At 43.3% G+C, this 16,573-nt stretch overlaps 2 protein-coding genes across 2 annotated transcripts in view; both read right to left on the bottom strand.

Moving 5' to 3' along the window:
• Positions 1 to 5,860, bottom strand: part of llgl1 (LLGL scribble cell polarity complex component 1) — a 54,217-nt gene extending 48,357 nt beyond the window's left edge. The window contains 2 exon segments of the mRNA XM_056287792.1: positions 2,825 to 2,922; positions 5,643 to 5,860. Of these exon segments, the coding sequence (XP_056143767.1) occupies positions 2,825 to 2,922; positions 5,643 to 5,723 (179 nt within the window). The 5' untranslated portion in view covers positions 5,724 to 5,860.
• A 2,206-nt stretch (positions 5,861 to 8,066) lies between these two features.
• The window catches only part of myo15aa (myosin XVAa), a 93,355-nt gene continuing 84,848 nt past the window's right edge, over positions 8,067 to 16,573 (bottom strand). Inside the window, exons 55-65 of the mRNA XM_056288347.1 lie at positions 14,650 to 14,732; positions 14,282 to 14,412; positions 13,834 to 13,928; positions 13,657 to 13,734; positions 13,018 to 13,114; positions 12,688 to 12,848; positions 12,034 to 12,167; positions 11,422 to 11,555; positions 10,936 to 11,069; positions 10,496 to 10,636; positions 8,067 to 8,196 (exon numbers count right to left, since the gene is read on the bottom strand). Of these exons, the coding sequence (XP_056144322.1) occupies positions 8,095 to 8,196; positions 10,496 to 10,636; positions 10,936 to 11,069; positions 11,422 to 11,555; positions 12,034 to 12,167; positions 12,688 to 12,848; positions 13,018 to 13,114; positions 13,657 to 13,734; positions 13,834 to 13,928; positions 14,282 to 14,412; positions 14,650 to 14,732 (1,290 nt within the window). The 3' untranslated portion in view covers positions 8,067 to 8,094. The remainder of the gene's footprint in view (positions 8,197 to 10,495; positions 10,637 to 10,935; positions 11,070 to 11,421; positions 11,556 to 12,033; positions 12,168 to 12,687; positions 12,849 to 13,017; positions 13,115 to 13,656; positions 13,735 to 13,833; positions 13,929 to 14,281; positions 14,413 to 14,649; positions 14,733 to 16,573) is intronic.

Raw genomic sequence — 16,573 nt, forward strand, 5'->3', positions numbered from 1 at the left:
AGCCTGAAGATTATCATTATTTGTTCAACTTAAGTGACACCTATGGTGATACTTCTAATTGCATTGGTGTTTGACCAGTCCAAAATCCTAGATCAATTCTAGTCAAAATAGTCATCAATGCAGCGTGGCGGTCTATTCTGTTGCCTACTAACACGGGAATCTCCGTGTTACCCCCAGCTCGGTCTGGCATCCCTACAGACACAAATGGCCGAGTCTACGGGTGGGAAGCCGGATGTGGGTATGTGTCCTGGCCGCTGCACTAGCGCCTCCTTTGGTCAGTCATGGTGCCTGTTCGGGGGGGAGGGGGAACTGGTGGGAATAGTGTGATCCTCCCACGTGCTACGTCCCCCTGGCGAAACTCCTCACTGTCAGGTGAAAAGAAGTGGCTGGCGACTCCACATGTATCGGAGGAGGCATGTGGTAGTCTGGAGCCTCCCCAGATCGGAAGAGGGGGTGGAGCATGACCGGGATGGCTCAGAAGAGTGGGGTAACTGGATGGGTACAATTGGAGAGAAAAAGGGGGCCCCCCAAAAAAAGTCATCAATGCTAAACAAAACATGGGTTTTAGTGCTGTTTCAGCATACCTTGATAAAGGTCTTCTATACAAGCTTGGTCTGCCATAGATGCTGGTTAGTCACAATAGCTACTCCCTCAATCTCCCTGCCAGCTGACATATCTTTCCACATAATTTGGCTACTATAGTGAAAACCTAAAATGTTACGTGCCATAACATTTTAACAAGAAACTCCTATTCAATAGTAATCATCAAAATGAGCAACTACAAAAGCATGACTTCGATATCCGCATATGTCTGTCTTAAATATGACAGCAACAGATCCGTTTTTCTGCATGTAATTCTTGAAGATTGTAGCTTTAAGTCAATTTCCTTCCCTTCAAAAGTACCAAAACTCATTGCATTGATCAGCGAATATCTTTTTTTTAAATTATTTTGGAATGAAGCTCCATCTGAATTTGAACTGTCCTTCATCTCCTTCACATCCACTGGTTCCTAGCCTACTATGCATCTCTCCCCACCCCCACAGCGTATGTGCGGCAAGTGCCTGGTACTACCAGTCTCTCTCCCACTCTGAAAGCTGGAAATGAAAGGGCTGATTCTACTGCATCAGCATAGTGCGCGCACACACGCGCGCACACACACACGAGTAGTGAGAGTCTGCACTGACAAACTGAGCCGTTCACATAAATGTATCACACCAGTGCAGTCCTTACCGATTACGAATGCTGCAAATAAACACAGGTAGCACTTTAAGCCGGTGCTTTCACAAGGACGATGAGGCAGTGAGCTGAAACTCAGCCGCTTGATCAATAAAACATGATGAAACGCAAACATCAAGCTTGGGGAGAGTTGAAACAGACATTTTCCGCCCAGAGCACCGCTGCGTCGCACTGACATTAGAAGGATCCAGATCACAGAACTTCAACTTGAAACAAAAAGACTTCCTGATGCACCACGATAACCCTTTTGGCCTGGCTTAAATGCCAGACATAGCATTTCAATTATATTTTCATTGGAACAGCAAGGTGGCCTAGTGCCAAATTGAGAGAATTGCCCTAAGGGGGTCCGTTAATATCACTTTCATTCATTCATTGAGATGAATGAATGTGATGAGATCCGTGTCATCTGTGGACACGGGGTAAGAGTTTAGATTCAGTGTTTTCAGCACAGCTGACAGAAAAGACAAGCCAAACATGGTAGTGCATCACATGTGCGAAACTAATACGGATTTCCATGATAGCTTTGACATTCCTTGTCGTCCTGTCTTGCTTAGTATTTAGAGAAGACGGGGCATTTAGAAATGTCACTTCGTGTCAACTGCCTTTTTCAAGAATGCCAACTTTGGTCGGGAATTCCAGTTCAACACTTTTAAAAGTTCTCTGGTGCTGACAGTGCAACTGGCCAGGGGCAGACAGAACTGAAGAGCAGCACAGTATAGCAGACAGCACTGCACTACTGAGCTGCCGTTATATAAACAGACGCAGACACAACTGATTAGTATGTCCTCAACATTCATTCAGCGGCGGCGGGGCACAGTACTAGAGTTACAACCAGTGCTAGAAAACGAAAGGCAAAACAATTAATATCCATTTATCTTAATTTCTCCACCCAAAAAAAAATAAACACTGGAAAAAAAGGCTGTAGATTTCAAAAGTGTTTTCCTCCTACCAGAATAAAGCATCGTCAATCACTTTAAACAGGCTATAACCAAAACTAAGACCACAAGAAGGACGGACACAGAACCAAAACGAGAAGATCATTACGGTTAAAAATTGATCATAGGCGGTACACAAATACAAGCTAAATTAGCAGCGCTATAACTGCACTGCGGACTCGACACATACCTATACCAAACACTGGGATACTACATTGAAGTGAAATTGCACTATAGTGTCAAACTAGATGAACATTTCACGCTTACACCACACAAATGCTCTGTGATTAAGCAAGAATGCACTCCTAAAGATCTTGGTGGATATTGGCACATTGTGGGGAGTTCTTTCTTTTATCCTAAATTACATGAGGCAGGTAAAATTGGAAAAATGTCTGGCAAGTCGCTGAATGCATGATCCGCTGTAGCTTTTAGACAAAACACTGAGTTTCCAACCCTGGTCTTAGAACAAGAGCTCTACGGAGCAACACCTGTTTTTGAAAAACATAGCATGTAGAGCCAGACAAAAAGACAAATACACAAAAACTAAAGAACAGAAAAGCGTGGATAAATGTACTTGTGCATGTAAAATCAACAGAGGGAGGCAAGAGCTGGTGAAACACAGAGCAGCGACCCAATGCCTTTTAAAAGGATACACTTTGATGGCTCCTGACTTGGTGCCGATGGCCATGAGCAGCAGTTTGGGGTCATAAGCCAAAGCACTGGGCTGGTGGGGGAAGCCATGCTCCACAGTCTGAGAGGAAAACAGAAAAGAGAAAGCTTTGAGAGCCTAATTTTTACTCAGATTTTAAAATCCCGTTTGTGTGTGTGTGTGTGTGCGCACACACGTGTGTGTACAAAAGAGTCAGACAGAAAATTAAGCGGGGCGTCTAAAAGGGAATACTCCCTTAATAAAGTTTTTAAAAAGTGGCGATGGAGTCAGCGTTGTTTTATAGCTGTGTTCTGCAGTTCTTGTTAAATGTAATATCCCTCTTCCCATTTCGGGGAAAAAGACAGACAGTTGTGAAAGCATTTAGCCTAGCAAGAAAAAAGGAAAGAATAAATAAGAACTACCTGAACCTGCTTTAAGGGGGGGTTGTATAAATTTTCTAGACAGAGACCTACCCAACTGTGGTGTGGCACTGAAAACTCTGGAAATAAGGCATTTTAATCTTACCCAGGTACTTAGGCTTATGTAAAGCCTCTGTCACTCAGCTTGGTGATGTGAACAAGTCTCAGAGAAACACACATACAGATAGATGGTGAAGTCTCATCAAAGACACACACTCCTGTTGGGAGACCACCTTTGTGACAGCAGCTGGTGCCAAACTTACTGGGATGGACAAAAGGTTTTGTGTGTTATTTTTGTGGCGCTGCGGAAAGTCCATGGTCTTTGGACATGTCATGTCATGTCATTCGTGTCCCAGCTGAGCACAGTCACACTCACTATTGAAGTGGATTGTGATGGATAAACCTGCATGTGTGGCCCACTTCTTCACAGACCTGCCCAAAGCAGCTTCAACAGAGACCTTTAAATAAAACAAAAAAATGGCCACTCCAAGCTGTTCCAAAGAAAGTAAAAATGTTTGTAATTAATTCTATTTAATGTTTTTATTTTAGGGATGCACCCATAACGATATTGGGTCGGTACCAGGCTAAAATGGAGAATCGGTATTGGCGGTTTTTCCTAAGGCTAAAATCCGATACCAAAAGCAACGAGTAACATAGCATCAACCAAAGCAAAATGGCTTGATTTGCATTTTTGGCACATGGAAACCTGTTTTTTTTTTTTTGATGGTTTGAAAAAACTGATTGTCTCAATTATTTTACCCATTAAGCCCAAATCAAGGGTCTAGGTCTGCACTGTTCATCAAAAATGATGGATCGGAACATTTGTATCCATGACCCATTGTCTTGTTTTACATTTTGTTCCGGGATTCTTAATATCTGTGACTGCTCTGTTGTGTTTGAATGATACAGTGTGCGCTCACTATAGCCTGACCTGACCAGAACTCAAGGCCAGTGCTTCTCAACAGCTTCGCCCCTGCACTGTAGCACGTCTTTAAAAATGAAGTTGGGAGTCCAAACATAAGAGAAATAACTAATGATATTTGATATGCACAGCTTTAAAAGGTCCCCACCAGTTTAGAAACAGTGGCCAAGGTGACAACATGCAGTCTTCTCCGGGAAGGCTGCTCCCCCACCAAAATCCAACACAACAAAGATAGATCCAAAGCTCCACGCTGGTGCTGAAGGCTAGGACATAGGCTCTCCAAGCAGCTAAACTTTAACTGGGACGGACCTCTTCAAGCCGCTGGAAACTATCTATGGAGGCCAAAATAGTTAGAATGGTTTCAGCTCGCACCATTGTATGATGGAAAAAAGAGTGAGATTTTTCCCTCTGCAGCTGAATTATGCAATTAGACCATTTTTTTTAATCAAAAAGCTTGATGGGACGCACAGATCGCACAAAGCTGTGAAATGTTTTAAAAACCACTCGAGTAATTTCATTTTCAAGCCCACGCCTGTTAATCTTCAGTTTGGTGATTCCCCCATCCTTTACACAAGGAGGTTATCGCAATGTTTAGAATGCGAGTGAATTTTGCTTGTTTTCATGTTTACTTCAGATGCGGGTCAACACTGGGGAAAGCTTTTAAGACACATGGTATTTAAAAAAAAAAAGCCACACCGCACACATTCCACCCATGCTGTCAGCCCTGTGCTAAAATCCACGATTAACACCCTAATGAAATGTTGTGTCTTTGAAGCTGGGTATAAGAACGATGAGAGGCTTAGAGGTATGGCGTGTTTGCCAAGTTTCGCATCCCCCGTAGAAACTTGATTTACCTCGGTTTTAATACGAAAAGTGTTTTTGACCGGGAGTAGACTTTATCGATTCAATGCAATTAACTGCATGAAGTCAGATGAGCCCATTACAAAAATGGGTTTTGCATGACATCTCAGACCCACTCACTGTGTCTTCGTGAGGAGCAACGAGGGAATGTTATTTTACAGACGTTTACTCTGTTCGTTTTGAAGGATGCAGAGCAGCCTCAAGCGTTTTCCAAGTTGGCTGCAAGAAACTCCAACTTACAATATGCCATTTTGGTCGTGGAGTCGTGTCGATCATTCAAAATATGGTAAAGCAATCAATTTAACAATCAACACGATGCTATCGTTCATTTCTTAACGCGAAATGGCAACGCAATAACCAAGGGGATACTAACCTAACTGAATACAAGGGATGCATACTCAACAGGGGATACAAAATTTGGCCCAACAGCGGGAAACCAAAGCTTTAGGAATGCTGCAGAACACTCAACCAGCTACACCCCCCTCACAAAACAACCCTCGGCTGCGCTTAGTTTTGAGGCGCTAATGGAGAATTCCCTTGAGGCAGCTAGCCCAGCTAAAACACAGCGTCTAGCGTAACTGGTCAGGTTAATCAGCTGTCTCGTTCGTCCGTCACTTTACCTTATTGAAGGCAAACAGCTCCTGTTTTATCTTCTCTCTCTGCGGGTCGTTGCCCTGCCGACGAAACCTGAACTTCATCATCTTGAAGCCGGTCAGGGAGGGAGAGAGAGGAGGCGGACAGAGGGAGACGCGCCCGGAGACTGTAAGAAGTTCCCAACAACGCTAGCAGGCAAAATAGCCCATCCAGGCTGAGCAGCAAGGCTGGCAGCCTGCGTCGTTTTCGTAGCCTTGCTTTACTCTGCGGAGCTGCGGCTCTCTCTCTCTCTCTCTCCTCCTCTTTCCCTCCTTCTCTCGCTCTCTCCTCCTCCTCCCTCCTCCTCTCTCGTTCTCTCATTTGGCACTGTTTAGATCGTGGGTTTGACCGCAGCCCCCCTTCTCCTCCCCGCTGGTTCACACCAACCGTTTCATGCTGTCCAATGAGGGCAAAGAAATCTGTGAGCAATTATTCAGATCTGCCCACGCCCCCCCCGTTCCGTGGAATGGGGTGTTCGTTTCTCTACACGGAGCGCACCGTACACAAGGCGTTTTCCTCCACGAGCCTTTGTGTAAAGCGTATGTGTGGCTAAACTCACTATTTCGGCACGGCCTTTAACCGAACTTAAACGCATCTTAGAGTTTGAAGCCCGGCCGCCGTGGAGATGACTGACAGGATAGACAGCCAATGGGAGTGGTCAAGAATTTATGAGGCAACAAAGTGAACCTGCTTTACTAATACATGCGTGAGGGTACTCCGACGTACAACAGACCCAACCACAAATTTAAATCAGAGCATCTTCAAGGGGAGATTGAGTACCACAGTTTAGGAAGACTACGTTTGGCCAATCAGCATTTTCAGTAAAAGTGGTGGAAAAGTGGAATCCCTTCCCCCTAATGTCAGAGAGTCAGCCAGCTTTGCGGTGTTTAAAAAGCGTCTTAAGCTTTGGTTAAAATCAGCACAAACGTGCAATCACAAATAAACGTCCTTGCTTTAATCTTTTGCACATATTTTAGATTTAACTTGGGGTTTTTATTTTACTTTTCATTCAGAGTAGTTACTATATTTTTCTTAGTCAGGAGCAGCCTAGGGTTCTGGCTGGAACCAGCCCAGGTGCAACATGACCGTAGACTGTGTGTAATTTATAATTCTTGCCATTGAATAGGCCAGATTTATTTTTTATAGCCGTTGACATAGTTTAGGTCAGATTGTTATTTATTGATGTTTCAGGTCAGTTTACTAATTATATTTATTGTTGCTGAATAGATGAAATCCATATTCATTATGTTGTTATCATATAGGCCAGACTGCTATTTAAATCCACTGTTTTAAATAGATCAGATTGTACTTATAACTTTTGAGATTGGTTTTCTGATGTATTGTCATGTTTTTATTTTGTCTTGATTGTTCTTTGTCTGCCTGTTCAATAGTTTTCTTATGTATTGTTATATTTTTACTTCTGTATTAATTGTTGTTTGTTTACCTGCCAGGGACTGCAGATGCAAATTAGCTGCCGACTAACTCTGGTGCAATTGTAAATTCTGCGTTGTCCCTGTCAAATAAACAATAAACTAAACTAAACTAAACTAAACTCAATTGCCTTTTCAAAATAGCTTGCCCGTACAAGTTGTTATTCAAATAAATTAGCAGTAAATATCATTTGAAAATAAAATTACATTGTATTTCAATCTGAGCATCATTTTAGTGCAAAATAGAATTAGCGATAGCCTACTGCTATAGTTCAACTTTTTCAGCAATGGGGCCAAAAACATATAAAGTAACCACTGCCTTGTCACCAAAGTCAAATTGCTGTTTATGCAATACCAGGACCCATTTTAATAGACACTCCTGGCCAGTTATGAGTCTCAATTTACAGCTTAAGGGACAATGGCAAGTTCAGACACAGTGATAAATTCGTAAAAATACAAGGCCAAAGCCATGGCAGACTTAGGTATACAGAGTTCTGGCCTAAAACATGAATAGGGATAGATCCATAGCAAGGACATCGATTAAAATCTCCTCTTCTTTAGTTTTCATTTCTCACATTACATAACCACATACATTCATGTGTTTCACTCAGTACAGTTGTCAAGGTTCTATGTGTGCATGTGTGCATGTGTATTTGTGTGTGTATGTATGCATGACGGGCATATGCCACTGTGAATGTAATAGCCTTTACATTTCAATGATAATGATGGGTCCTATTCCTTTTACTGTGTTTATTATATACTACTCGTCTTGTTTCACTTATGAGATGTGGAGGTCAAGTACATTTATTGTTACTCTGCCAAACCTTTTCTTGTATACATCTCACTTATACAAACATTATCATATACAATTTTAAGACTAGATTAAAAATATTCCATTCTTGAAAAAGAGGTAGATGTAATAAAATACATTTATGCAGCATAAAGATTGATTTTACTGATTTATTTGTGTGTGTGTGTGTGTGTGTGTGTGTGTGTGTGTGTGTGTGCACTATAGTAGGGTGATTTCACTCGGTGGCAAGGTCAGCCTCTTCTCCCTGACTGACAGCAGGTTTTCCATGTGCATGGCAATGACCCGACACAGCTCCAGGCCCTAGACACAAACAGGTACACAAATAATAACAACAAATGGCCATGAAAAGCATTAAAGCTGTGATACACACAGACAAATTATACACTACCACAATCTGCTGTACTGTAATTACTCATGCATTCATATCATTCTACTACTACTACTACTACTACTTTCGATTCTAAGTAGTCTAATTTGGTGCCAGTGGTACCCAATAATGTGCCCATGAGAGCCATGCAACTTGATTGATGTGTGTGTTTATTCCTACCACAGTCACTGATTTCACTAGTTTCCCTCTTTCTAGTAGTCTGGTAATTAATGACAATAGCTTACGTAGTGTTTGGGTGGGGTGAAAATAAACACAATGAAACAAAATTGCACATTTCTGACACAAGGATCAGCATATGCCATTTTCTTTTATTGTTTATTGGGAGAAATATCTTTCTTAAAGGTAGAAACGAGCAGGAGTTTCCTAAAAATCAATGTATAGACTCATACAAAAATAATCTCTCTCAGTCATCACTAACCCACTAACCCACTGTATCTGCAAAGACCTTGTCCTTTTCCTGTATTTTCTTATGTCTTATGTTTGTTATTTTGCTGTGTACAGGACATTTCTGGACGCTAACCTTTGGGCAGCAGGACTCTAAAAACGTAGCGACCAGGTGCCAGATCGAGATCAGGCATCCAAGAGGAAGCTATGACAATTTGTGGACACATAGCGCCGAAAAGATGCAAATACAGCAAGGCGAAACGTCAAGAGGACAAAGTTCGTTCCAAAATGAGAGTGAATCTGGGGTTGACTTTCACCTGCTGGCGAGCACTGAAGGACAGAATGGGAATGAAGAGGGATGCGGAGTTGGCCTGTACACTGGGATGTGTTCTGGCAACTGCGGTCGGGGGACGTGTCCTTCTGGTGATGTTGAGCCAGGGGGAGGGACCAACTTTGAATGTTGTGTTTACAAACCACGACCAACATTCTACCTTTAATGTAGAATCTGTCTTCTTCAGTGTTGCTCTCTTTCACACAGTCTATATACACTCACCGGCCACTTTATTAGGCACACCTGTCCAACTGCTCGTTAACGCAAATTTCTAATCAGCCAATCACATGGCAGCAACTCAATGCATTTAGGCATGTAGACATGGTCAAGACGATCTGCTGCAGTTCAAACCGAGCATCAGAATGGGGAAGAAAGGTGATTTAAGTGACTTTGAACGTGGCATGGTTGTTGGTGCCAGACGGGCTGGTCTGAGTATTTCAGAAACTGCTGATCTACTGGGATTTTCACACACAACCATCTCTAGGGTTTACAGAGAATGGTCCGAAAAAGAGAAAATATCCAGTGAGCGGCAGTTCTGTGGGCGAAAATGCCTTGTTGATGCCAGAGGTCAGAGGAGAATGGCCAGACTGGTTCGAGCTGATAGAAAGGCAACAGTAACTCAAATAACCACTCATTACAACCGAGGTATGCAGAAAAGCATCTCTGAACGCACAACACATCGAACCTTGAGGCAGATGGGCTACAGCAGCAGAAGACCACACCGGGTGCCACTCCTGTCAGCTAAGAACAGGAAACTGAGGCTACAATTCGCACAGGCTCACCAAAATTGGACAATAGAAGATTGGAAAAACGTTGCCTGGTCTGATGAGTCTCGATTTCTGCTGCGACATTCGGATGGTAGGGTCAGAATTTGGCGTCAACAACATGAAAGCATGGATCCATCCTGCCTTGTATCAACGGTTCAGTCTGGTGGTGGTGGTGTAATGGTGTGGGGGATATTTTCTTGGCACACTTTGGGCCCCTTAGTACCAATTGAGCATCGTGTCAACGCCACAGCCTACCTGAGTATTGTTGCTGACCATGTCCATCCCTTTATGACCACAGTGTTCCCATCTTCTGATGGCTACTTCCAGCAGGATAACGCGCCATGTCATAAAGCTCGAATCATCTCAGACTGGTTTCTTGAACTTGACAATGAGTTCACTGTACTCAAATGGCCTCCACAGTCACCAGATCTCAATCCAATAGAGCTTCTTTGGGATGTGGTGGACCGGGAGATTCGCATCATGGATGTGCAGCCGACAAATCTGCAGCAACTGCGTGATGCTATCATGTCAATATGGACCAAACTCTCTGAGGAATGTTTCCAGTACCTTGTTGAATCTATGCCACGAAGGATTAAGGCAGTTCTGAAGGCAAAAGGGGGTCCAACCCGGTACTAGCAAGGTGTACCAAATAAAGTGGCCAGTGAGTGTGTGTATATATATATATATATATATATATATATGGAAACACACACGCACGCACACACACACCTGTTCAAGTTGTAGCTGTGTAATGCGCTGTGTGAGCAGGTCTCCTATCATAATCTCCACGTAGGGGTAGCTGGAGCCTGATGTTGGTCTCTGGGTACGAGTTGACTGAACTTGCTTCAGAGGAAAACGCACCATGGCTTCCTAATCAGCAAAACACATACATTCATAACTACATAAAAGAGAGAAAGAGAGTCAGATAAAACAACACCATAGCAATTGTTAAACATTTTCAGTTTCTCATCTCAGTTCTATTTTTCTGTTTAGTGGATCCATCAGATCTGAGGACAACCTTAATAAAACTGATGGATAGAGTAATAGGAGAAGGAGAGAATCTCCAGCAGATGGCGACACAGATCTTGTTTTGAAATAACTCAAAAAGGAAGGCATCGCAAATCGTGTGTGTGTGTGTGTGCATTTGCACAAAGACATTAATGACATACATGAGTATCCTTGTTCAGGAAGTGCAGTCCATTTTGATTGACAGCTAGGATGCAAGGAGCATGGGCAGAGGCTGAGCTAGAGCTCTGGATGTAGAAAAAAGAGGAGCCAAACATGGGAAAGGCACTGACCAGACCTGCAAGACCAGACATAAAGGGTTAATTTTCTATTATCCAGCTCACTCTTGTAAAGGGATTTGTTATTTTTTTAGGATTAAGTTTCCTCAGTTTCCCAGGAGCAAAAGTTTGATTCCAATTTTTCCCCTCATGTTTTAGCTGTCTGGCAACCAGTCATTTTGGAGAAATGATTTGTGGTACAGTAAGCTTCACCACATATGAGAAGGAAAGAGCAATGGGCTTTGGCAGCACTTAAGCAGCAAGATTGATGAATAATGAAATAGAGAGCAACTACCGTTGTACAAGCATGGACTAATTTAACAAACACACACACTCACTCACACACTCACACACAAAGCACTGTGACCTGACCTAAGAATTGTGCACGAGCCTGGTGCGGGGTAAGGGGCTGGACCTGCTGCATGTGCTGAGTGGTCATATTCAGCCACTGTTGGGGGCCCTGTTTGCTGTAAAACTGAGGAGGGACACATTCCTGCACTTCATGACTAGAAACACACACACACGTACAGAAAAGCCAGCCATACACACAAAATGCGACATTAGCAAATTATATCACTTGCATGCTTTTACTTAATTTGCATGTAGAAGTGTGTTGGTGTGTTTATTTCATATCCATTGTTTGTATTTGTACATTCGGGGGTTACATGTTTGTATTTGTACATTCGGGGGTTATATGATGGATTTTGACCTACACTGAGCATCTTTAGTGTGTGCATACATACTTATGCTTGAGTGACTTGGCACAGCTACATGTGTGGTTTGTTAAGGCAGTGTTTATCTCATTCTGCTATGAAGTGGTATTAGCGCTGCCACGGTTAGATGTCCAATTCAGGGCCATCCATGTTAAAGACCGACACAAAAATGCTACTGCAATCTCGTTCTGGGTAAAAGTGTCCAACTAAGGGCATATTTCATACTAACATGATCTTGTTTGCATGTGTCTTTACAACTGTGTGTATTTACATGGTGGGCAGGTACACAGTGTCCTTGGCACGGTTCTGTAACGCAGCCAGTCTGGCTATCTGCTGCAGTTGTTGTTCACTGGCCTTGCCCTGAGGAACAACGCTCAACAAGGCCTTGAGATAGTCTGGCAACACCTGAGACCGAGAACGGAAGCACAGCAATTTGATCAAATGTGCTTAGACATGTAGAACAGACAAAACAAGCCTGAATAGGTTTTTTCTTTAATTTTGACCCTTTTATAATACGGATATTACTGTTATTTATTATTTACCAGCTGTGTATTGCTGTTGGTAACCATTAAGTACAAGTGTAGTGCTGATTAATACGTAAAGATGAGTTTAAACAACCCTACTGGACAACAGAATTGTTACTTATTATGTTGCAACAATAGCTATCCATGTATCTGTTTGCACCTCCCTAGTTCTGTCTATCTTATCTGCCTCTACCTTTTATCCCTCCTTCTCCCTTTTTGCCTCTTTCAACTTGAGCCAAAAAAATTCTGTCCTGAATAACTACCAACCATCTATTAAATTACCCCATCTATCCATCCATTCACAGTATCTACTGATGAATCCAAGTACACCTCCATGGATCCATCCTTTGTTCCATCTTTCCATACGTGCCACCACCTCCCTGCCTAGATCAGTGTGTTACCTGGTTGTAGTGCATTGTGACGTAGAGTTCATTGTCGAGCTTGAGAGGAAGACCCCAGATGACCCTCCTAAACCACAGGCTGTAGTTAGCGTCTACGGGCTCCGCCTCTGTAGCAATGTCCAGGATGTACTCACGCTTGTTGAGGGGGCGCACGTTCTGACCTAAAAAAATATACAGGCATACCAACATAGACACACACACACACACACACACACACACACACACACACACGAGAAAGTAAATCACTGGCAAGCGATTATCTTCAAGTTATCATTATTTCTCTTACTAGGTGTAGTCATCTAGAAGGTTCAATGCCTAGATCCTTCTCACCTCTGTGTGTGACAACAAAGATGGCATATTCATCCATGGCCTCCAGTCTATGTAGACCCATCTCATTGCAAAGCTCTTCAATAACATCCAGAGCCACCTAAAGCACAAACGTGTTTGTATCACAATCATGAGAAATAGATACACTTTAAAACACATACAGCCTCTAATAATCCTTCCTTAAAGAGGAAGAACTTGAAGCATGCTCCTGCTACATTAGTAATTTTTTTGGTGGGCAGGATCTGACTACCAGATCATGACAGTGAAAAGCCTGTATTGAGCTGCATCAAGCAGAATTGATGTAGCAACAGTCCTTACCCTGCAGCTCTGGTTCAATGGTGGCACAGAGTTATAGGATACTGCCTTATCGACATCAGAAAATGAAAGACAATCACCATGAAAAATCACTGCTACAGAATGCAGCTGAATATAAAACAAATAACCAATGTGGTCAATTCTTTAATACTGCACTTATTCCAGGATTAGATTTGCATGAGCCCGTGTTTGGTCTGGCCCATAGTGCACCACTCTAATGTTGTGTGTGTGTGTGTGTGTGTGTGTGTGTGTGTGTGTGTGTGTGTGTGTGTGTGTGTGTGTGTGTGTGTGTGTGTGTGTGTGCATGCGTGTGTGTGTGTGACTCACAGAGCAGGTCTTGATTTTCAAGTGTCTCTCAATCCCGCCTGGTAGAAGGAAAAGCTGTCTTTTTGAGCTCCGCCCAGCCTGCATAGAGATAAACAATCAGAGAGGTGAGATGAGGAAAAGAGACATGGATGAAGGATGGAATAGGGAGAACATTGGCTGATTGCATAAAAGTCTGACCAGCATAGCTTTGACCTCCATGTTGCTGGGGTATTCCACACGGCCACCATATAGGAATGTCCTCCTGAGGTTCTGCTCACATGCCTTGGCGATGCCTACCAATCAACAGCAGCAGCCAATCAACACTTAACATCCCTAACAGTAAAAACAAGCAGGCTCAGGCTGACATAAATAAAGTCAAGCTATCATGCAGTGGCGCTTTATCAATAATTGGTTTTTACGAGCATCCCAGGCATAGAAGCGCAGCCTTCTGCGAGATGTACACTTAAGTTGATGAAAGTCTCATGTCCACCTTCACATTACCTTACACATAAATTTAGGAAGCACCTGTTTCAGCACTAACACTGAGAGGATTATTGATGGACTTAAAGGCATTTTAGTGGAAGGATAGATGAATGGCTGGTTGGCTGGATGGATGGATACAGAAAAACTATTTAGTACTCTTTACCTTGGTACTGCACCCCAGGGCTGGCACAGGCATCCTGTAGGAACTTCGACAGGAAGGGCTTCAGAACATCTGAGCAACGATGAAATGCTGCCAGGATGTACAGCAGTCTCCAGCCTCGCTGACAACTATCACTATTAACAACACACACACACACACAAAAAAATTAATATCTTTCAATGAAGTGCTACAGAGCAAACTATATAGCGATATCCAATCCCCTACTTTACCATCAGCTTTGTGTTTAACATTTAATATAACTTCATGTTGTGTAGAACATGTCTGTTACTTCTATCTAAACTGGAGATTAGATGCTAAATGAAAATACCACACTCACTCTCTGCCTGACATGTGTGATGTGGAAGTCTTACGGTTTAGAGCTGGTGTTGGCAGTGACCTGCTTCATCACCTGGCAGTAAGCCTCATCCTTCATCAGGCCATGATCCCCACTTAACTGAGTTGTGCACACGCACGCGCGCACACACACACACACACACACACACACACACACACACACACACACACACACACACACACACACACACACAGATGCATGCACACACAGACACGGGCACATACACACAAAGACATTTATATACACTCACTGGCCACTTTATTAGGCACACCTGTCCAACTGCTCGTTAACGCAAATTTCTAATCAGCCAATCACATGGCAGCAACTCAATGCATTTAGGCATGTAGACATGGTCAAGACGATCTGCTGCAGTTCAAACCGAGCATCAGAATGGGGAAGAAAGGTGATTTAAGTGACTTTGAACGTGGCATGGTTGTTGGTGCCAGACGGGCTGGTCTGAGTATTTCAGAAACTGCTGATCTACTGGGATTTTCACACACAACCATCTCTAGGGTTTACAGAGAATGGTCCGAAAAAGAGAAAATATCCAGTGAGCGGCAGTTCTGCGGGCGAAAATGCCTTGTTGATGCTAGAGGTCAGAGGAGAATGGCCAGACTGGTTCGAGCTGATAGAAAGGCAACAGTAACTCAAATAACCACTCATTACAACCGAGGTATGCAGAAGAGCATCCCTGAACGCACAACACGTCGAACCTTGAGGCAGATGGGCTACAGCAGCAGAAGACCACACCGGGTGCCACTCCTGTCAGCTAAGAACAGGAAACTGAGGCTACAATTCGCACAGGCTCACCAAAATTGGACAATAGAAGATTGGAAAAACGTTGCCTGGTCTGATGAGTCTCGATTTCTGCTGCTACATTCGCATGGTAGGGTCAGAATTTGGCGTCAACAACATGAAAGCATGGATCCATCCTGCCTTGTATCAACGGTTCAGGCTGGTGGTGGTGGTGTAATGGTGTGGGGGATATTTTCTTGGCACACTTTGGGCCCCTTAGTACCAATCGAGCATCGTGTCAACGCCACAGCCTACCTGAGTATTGTTGCTGACCATGTCCATCCCTTTATGACCACAGTGTTCCCATCTTCTGATGGCTACTTCCAGCAGGATAACGCGCCATGTCATAAAGCTCGAATCATCTCAGACTGGTTTCTTGAACATGACAATGAGTTCACTGTACTCAAATGGCCTCCACAGTCACCAGATCTCAATCCAATAGAGCACCTTTGGGATGTGGTGGACCGGGAGATTCGCATCATGGATGTGCAGCCGACAAATCTGCAGCAACTGCGTGATGCTATCATGTCAATATGGACCAAACTCTCTGAGGAATGTTTCCAGTACCTTGTTGAATCTATGCCACGAAGGATTAAGGCAGTTCTGAAGGCAAAAGGGGGTCCAACCCGGTACTAGCAAGGTGTACTTAATAAAGTGGCCAGTGAGTGTAGATGCGAACACACTTAAATCTGTGCTCAACACTCAGCTACAAAGTAAAATAGACTACTGTCCTGCTGATGTACCACATAACAAGGACAAAACATACACTGCTCAAAAAAATAAAGGGAACACATAAGCAATGCAATGTAGCTCCAAGTCAATCACACTTTTGAGATATCAACCTGTCCAGTTAGGAAGCAACACTGATTTGTGAATCAATTTCACCTGTTGCTAAATTGTCTAATTTCCACCAGGTGGAAATTAGACAATTTGCAAGACAACCCCTATAAAAGGAATGGATTTGCAGGTGGTGGCCACAGACCATTTGCCTGTCCTCATCTTTTCTGGCCGATCTTTGGTTAGTTTTTCATTTTGCTAGTGCCCTCACCACTAGAGGTGGCATGAGGCGGTATCTGCAACCTACAGAAGTTGCTCAGGTAGTGCAGCTCATCCAGGATGGCACATCAGTGCGTGCTGTGGCAAGA

Source organism: Lampris incognitus, chromosome 10, assembly GCF_029633865.1.
Source record: "Lampris incognitus isolate fLamInc1 chromosome 10, fLamInc1.hap2, whole genome shotgun sequence".
Taxonomy (NCBI): Eukaryota; Metazoa; Chordata; class Actinopteri; order Lampriformes; family Lampridae; genus Lampris; species Lampris incognitus.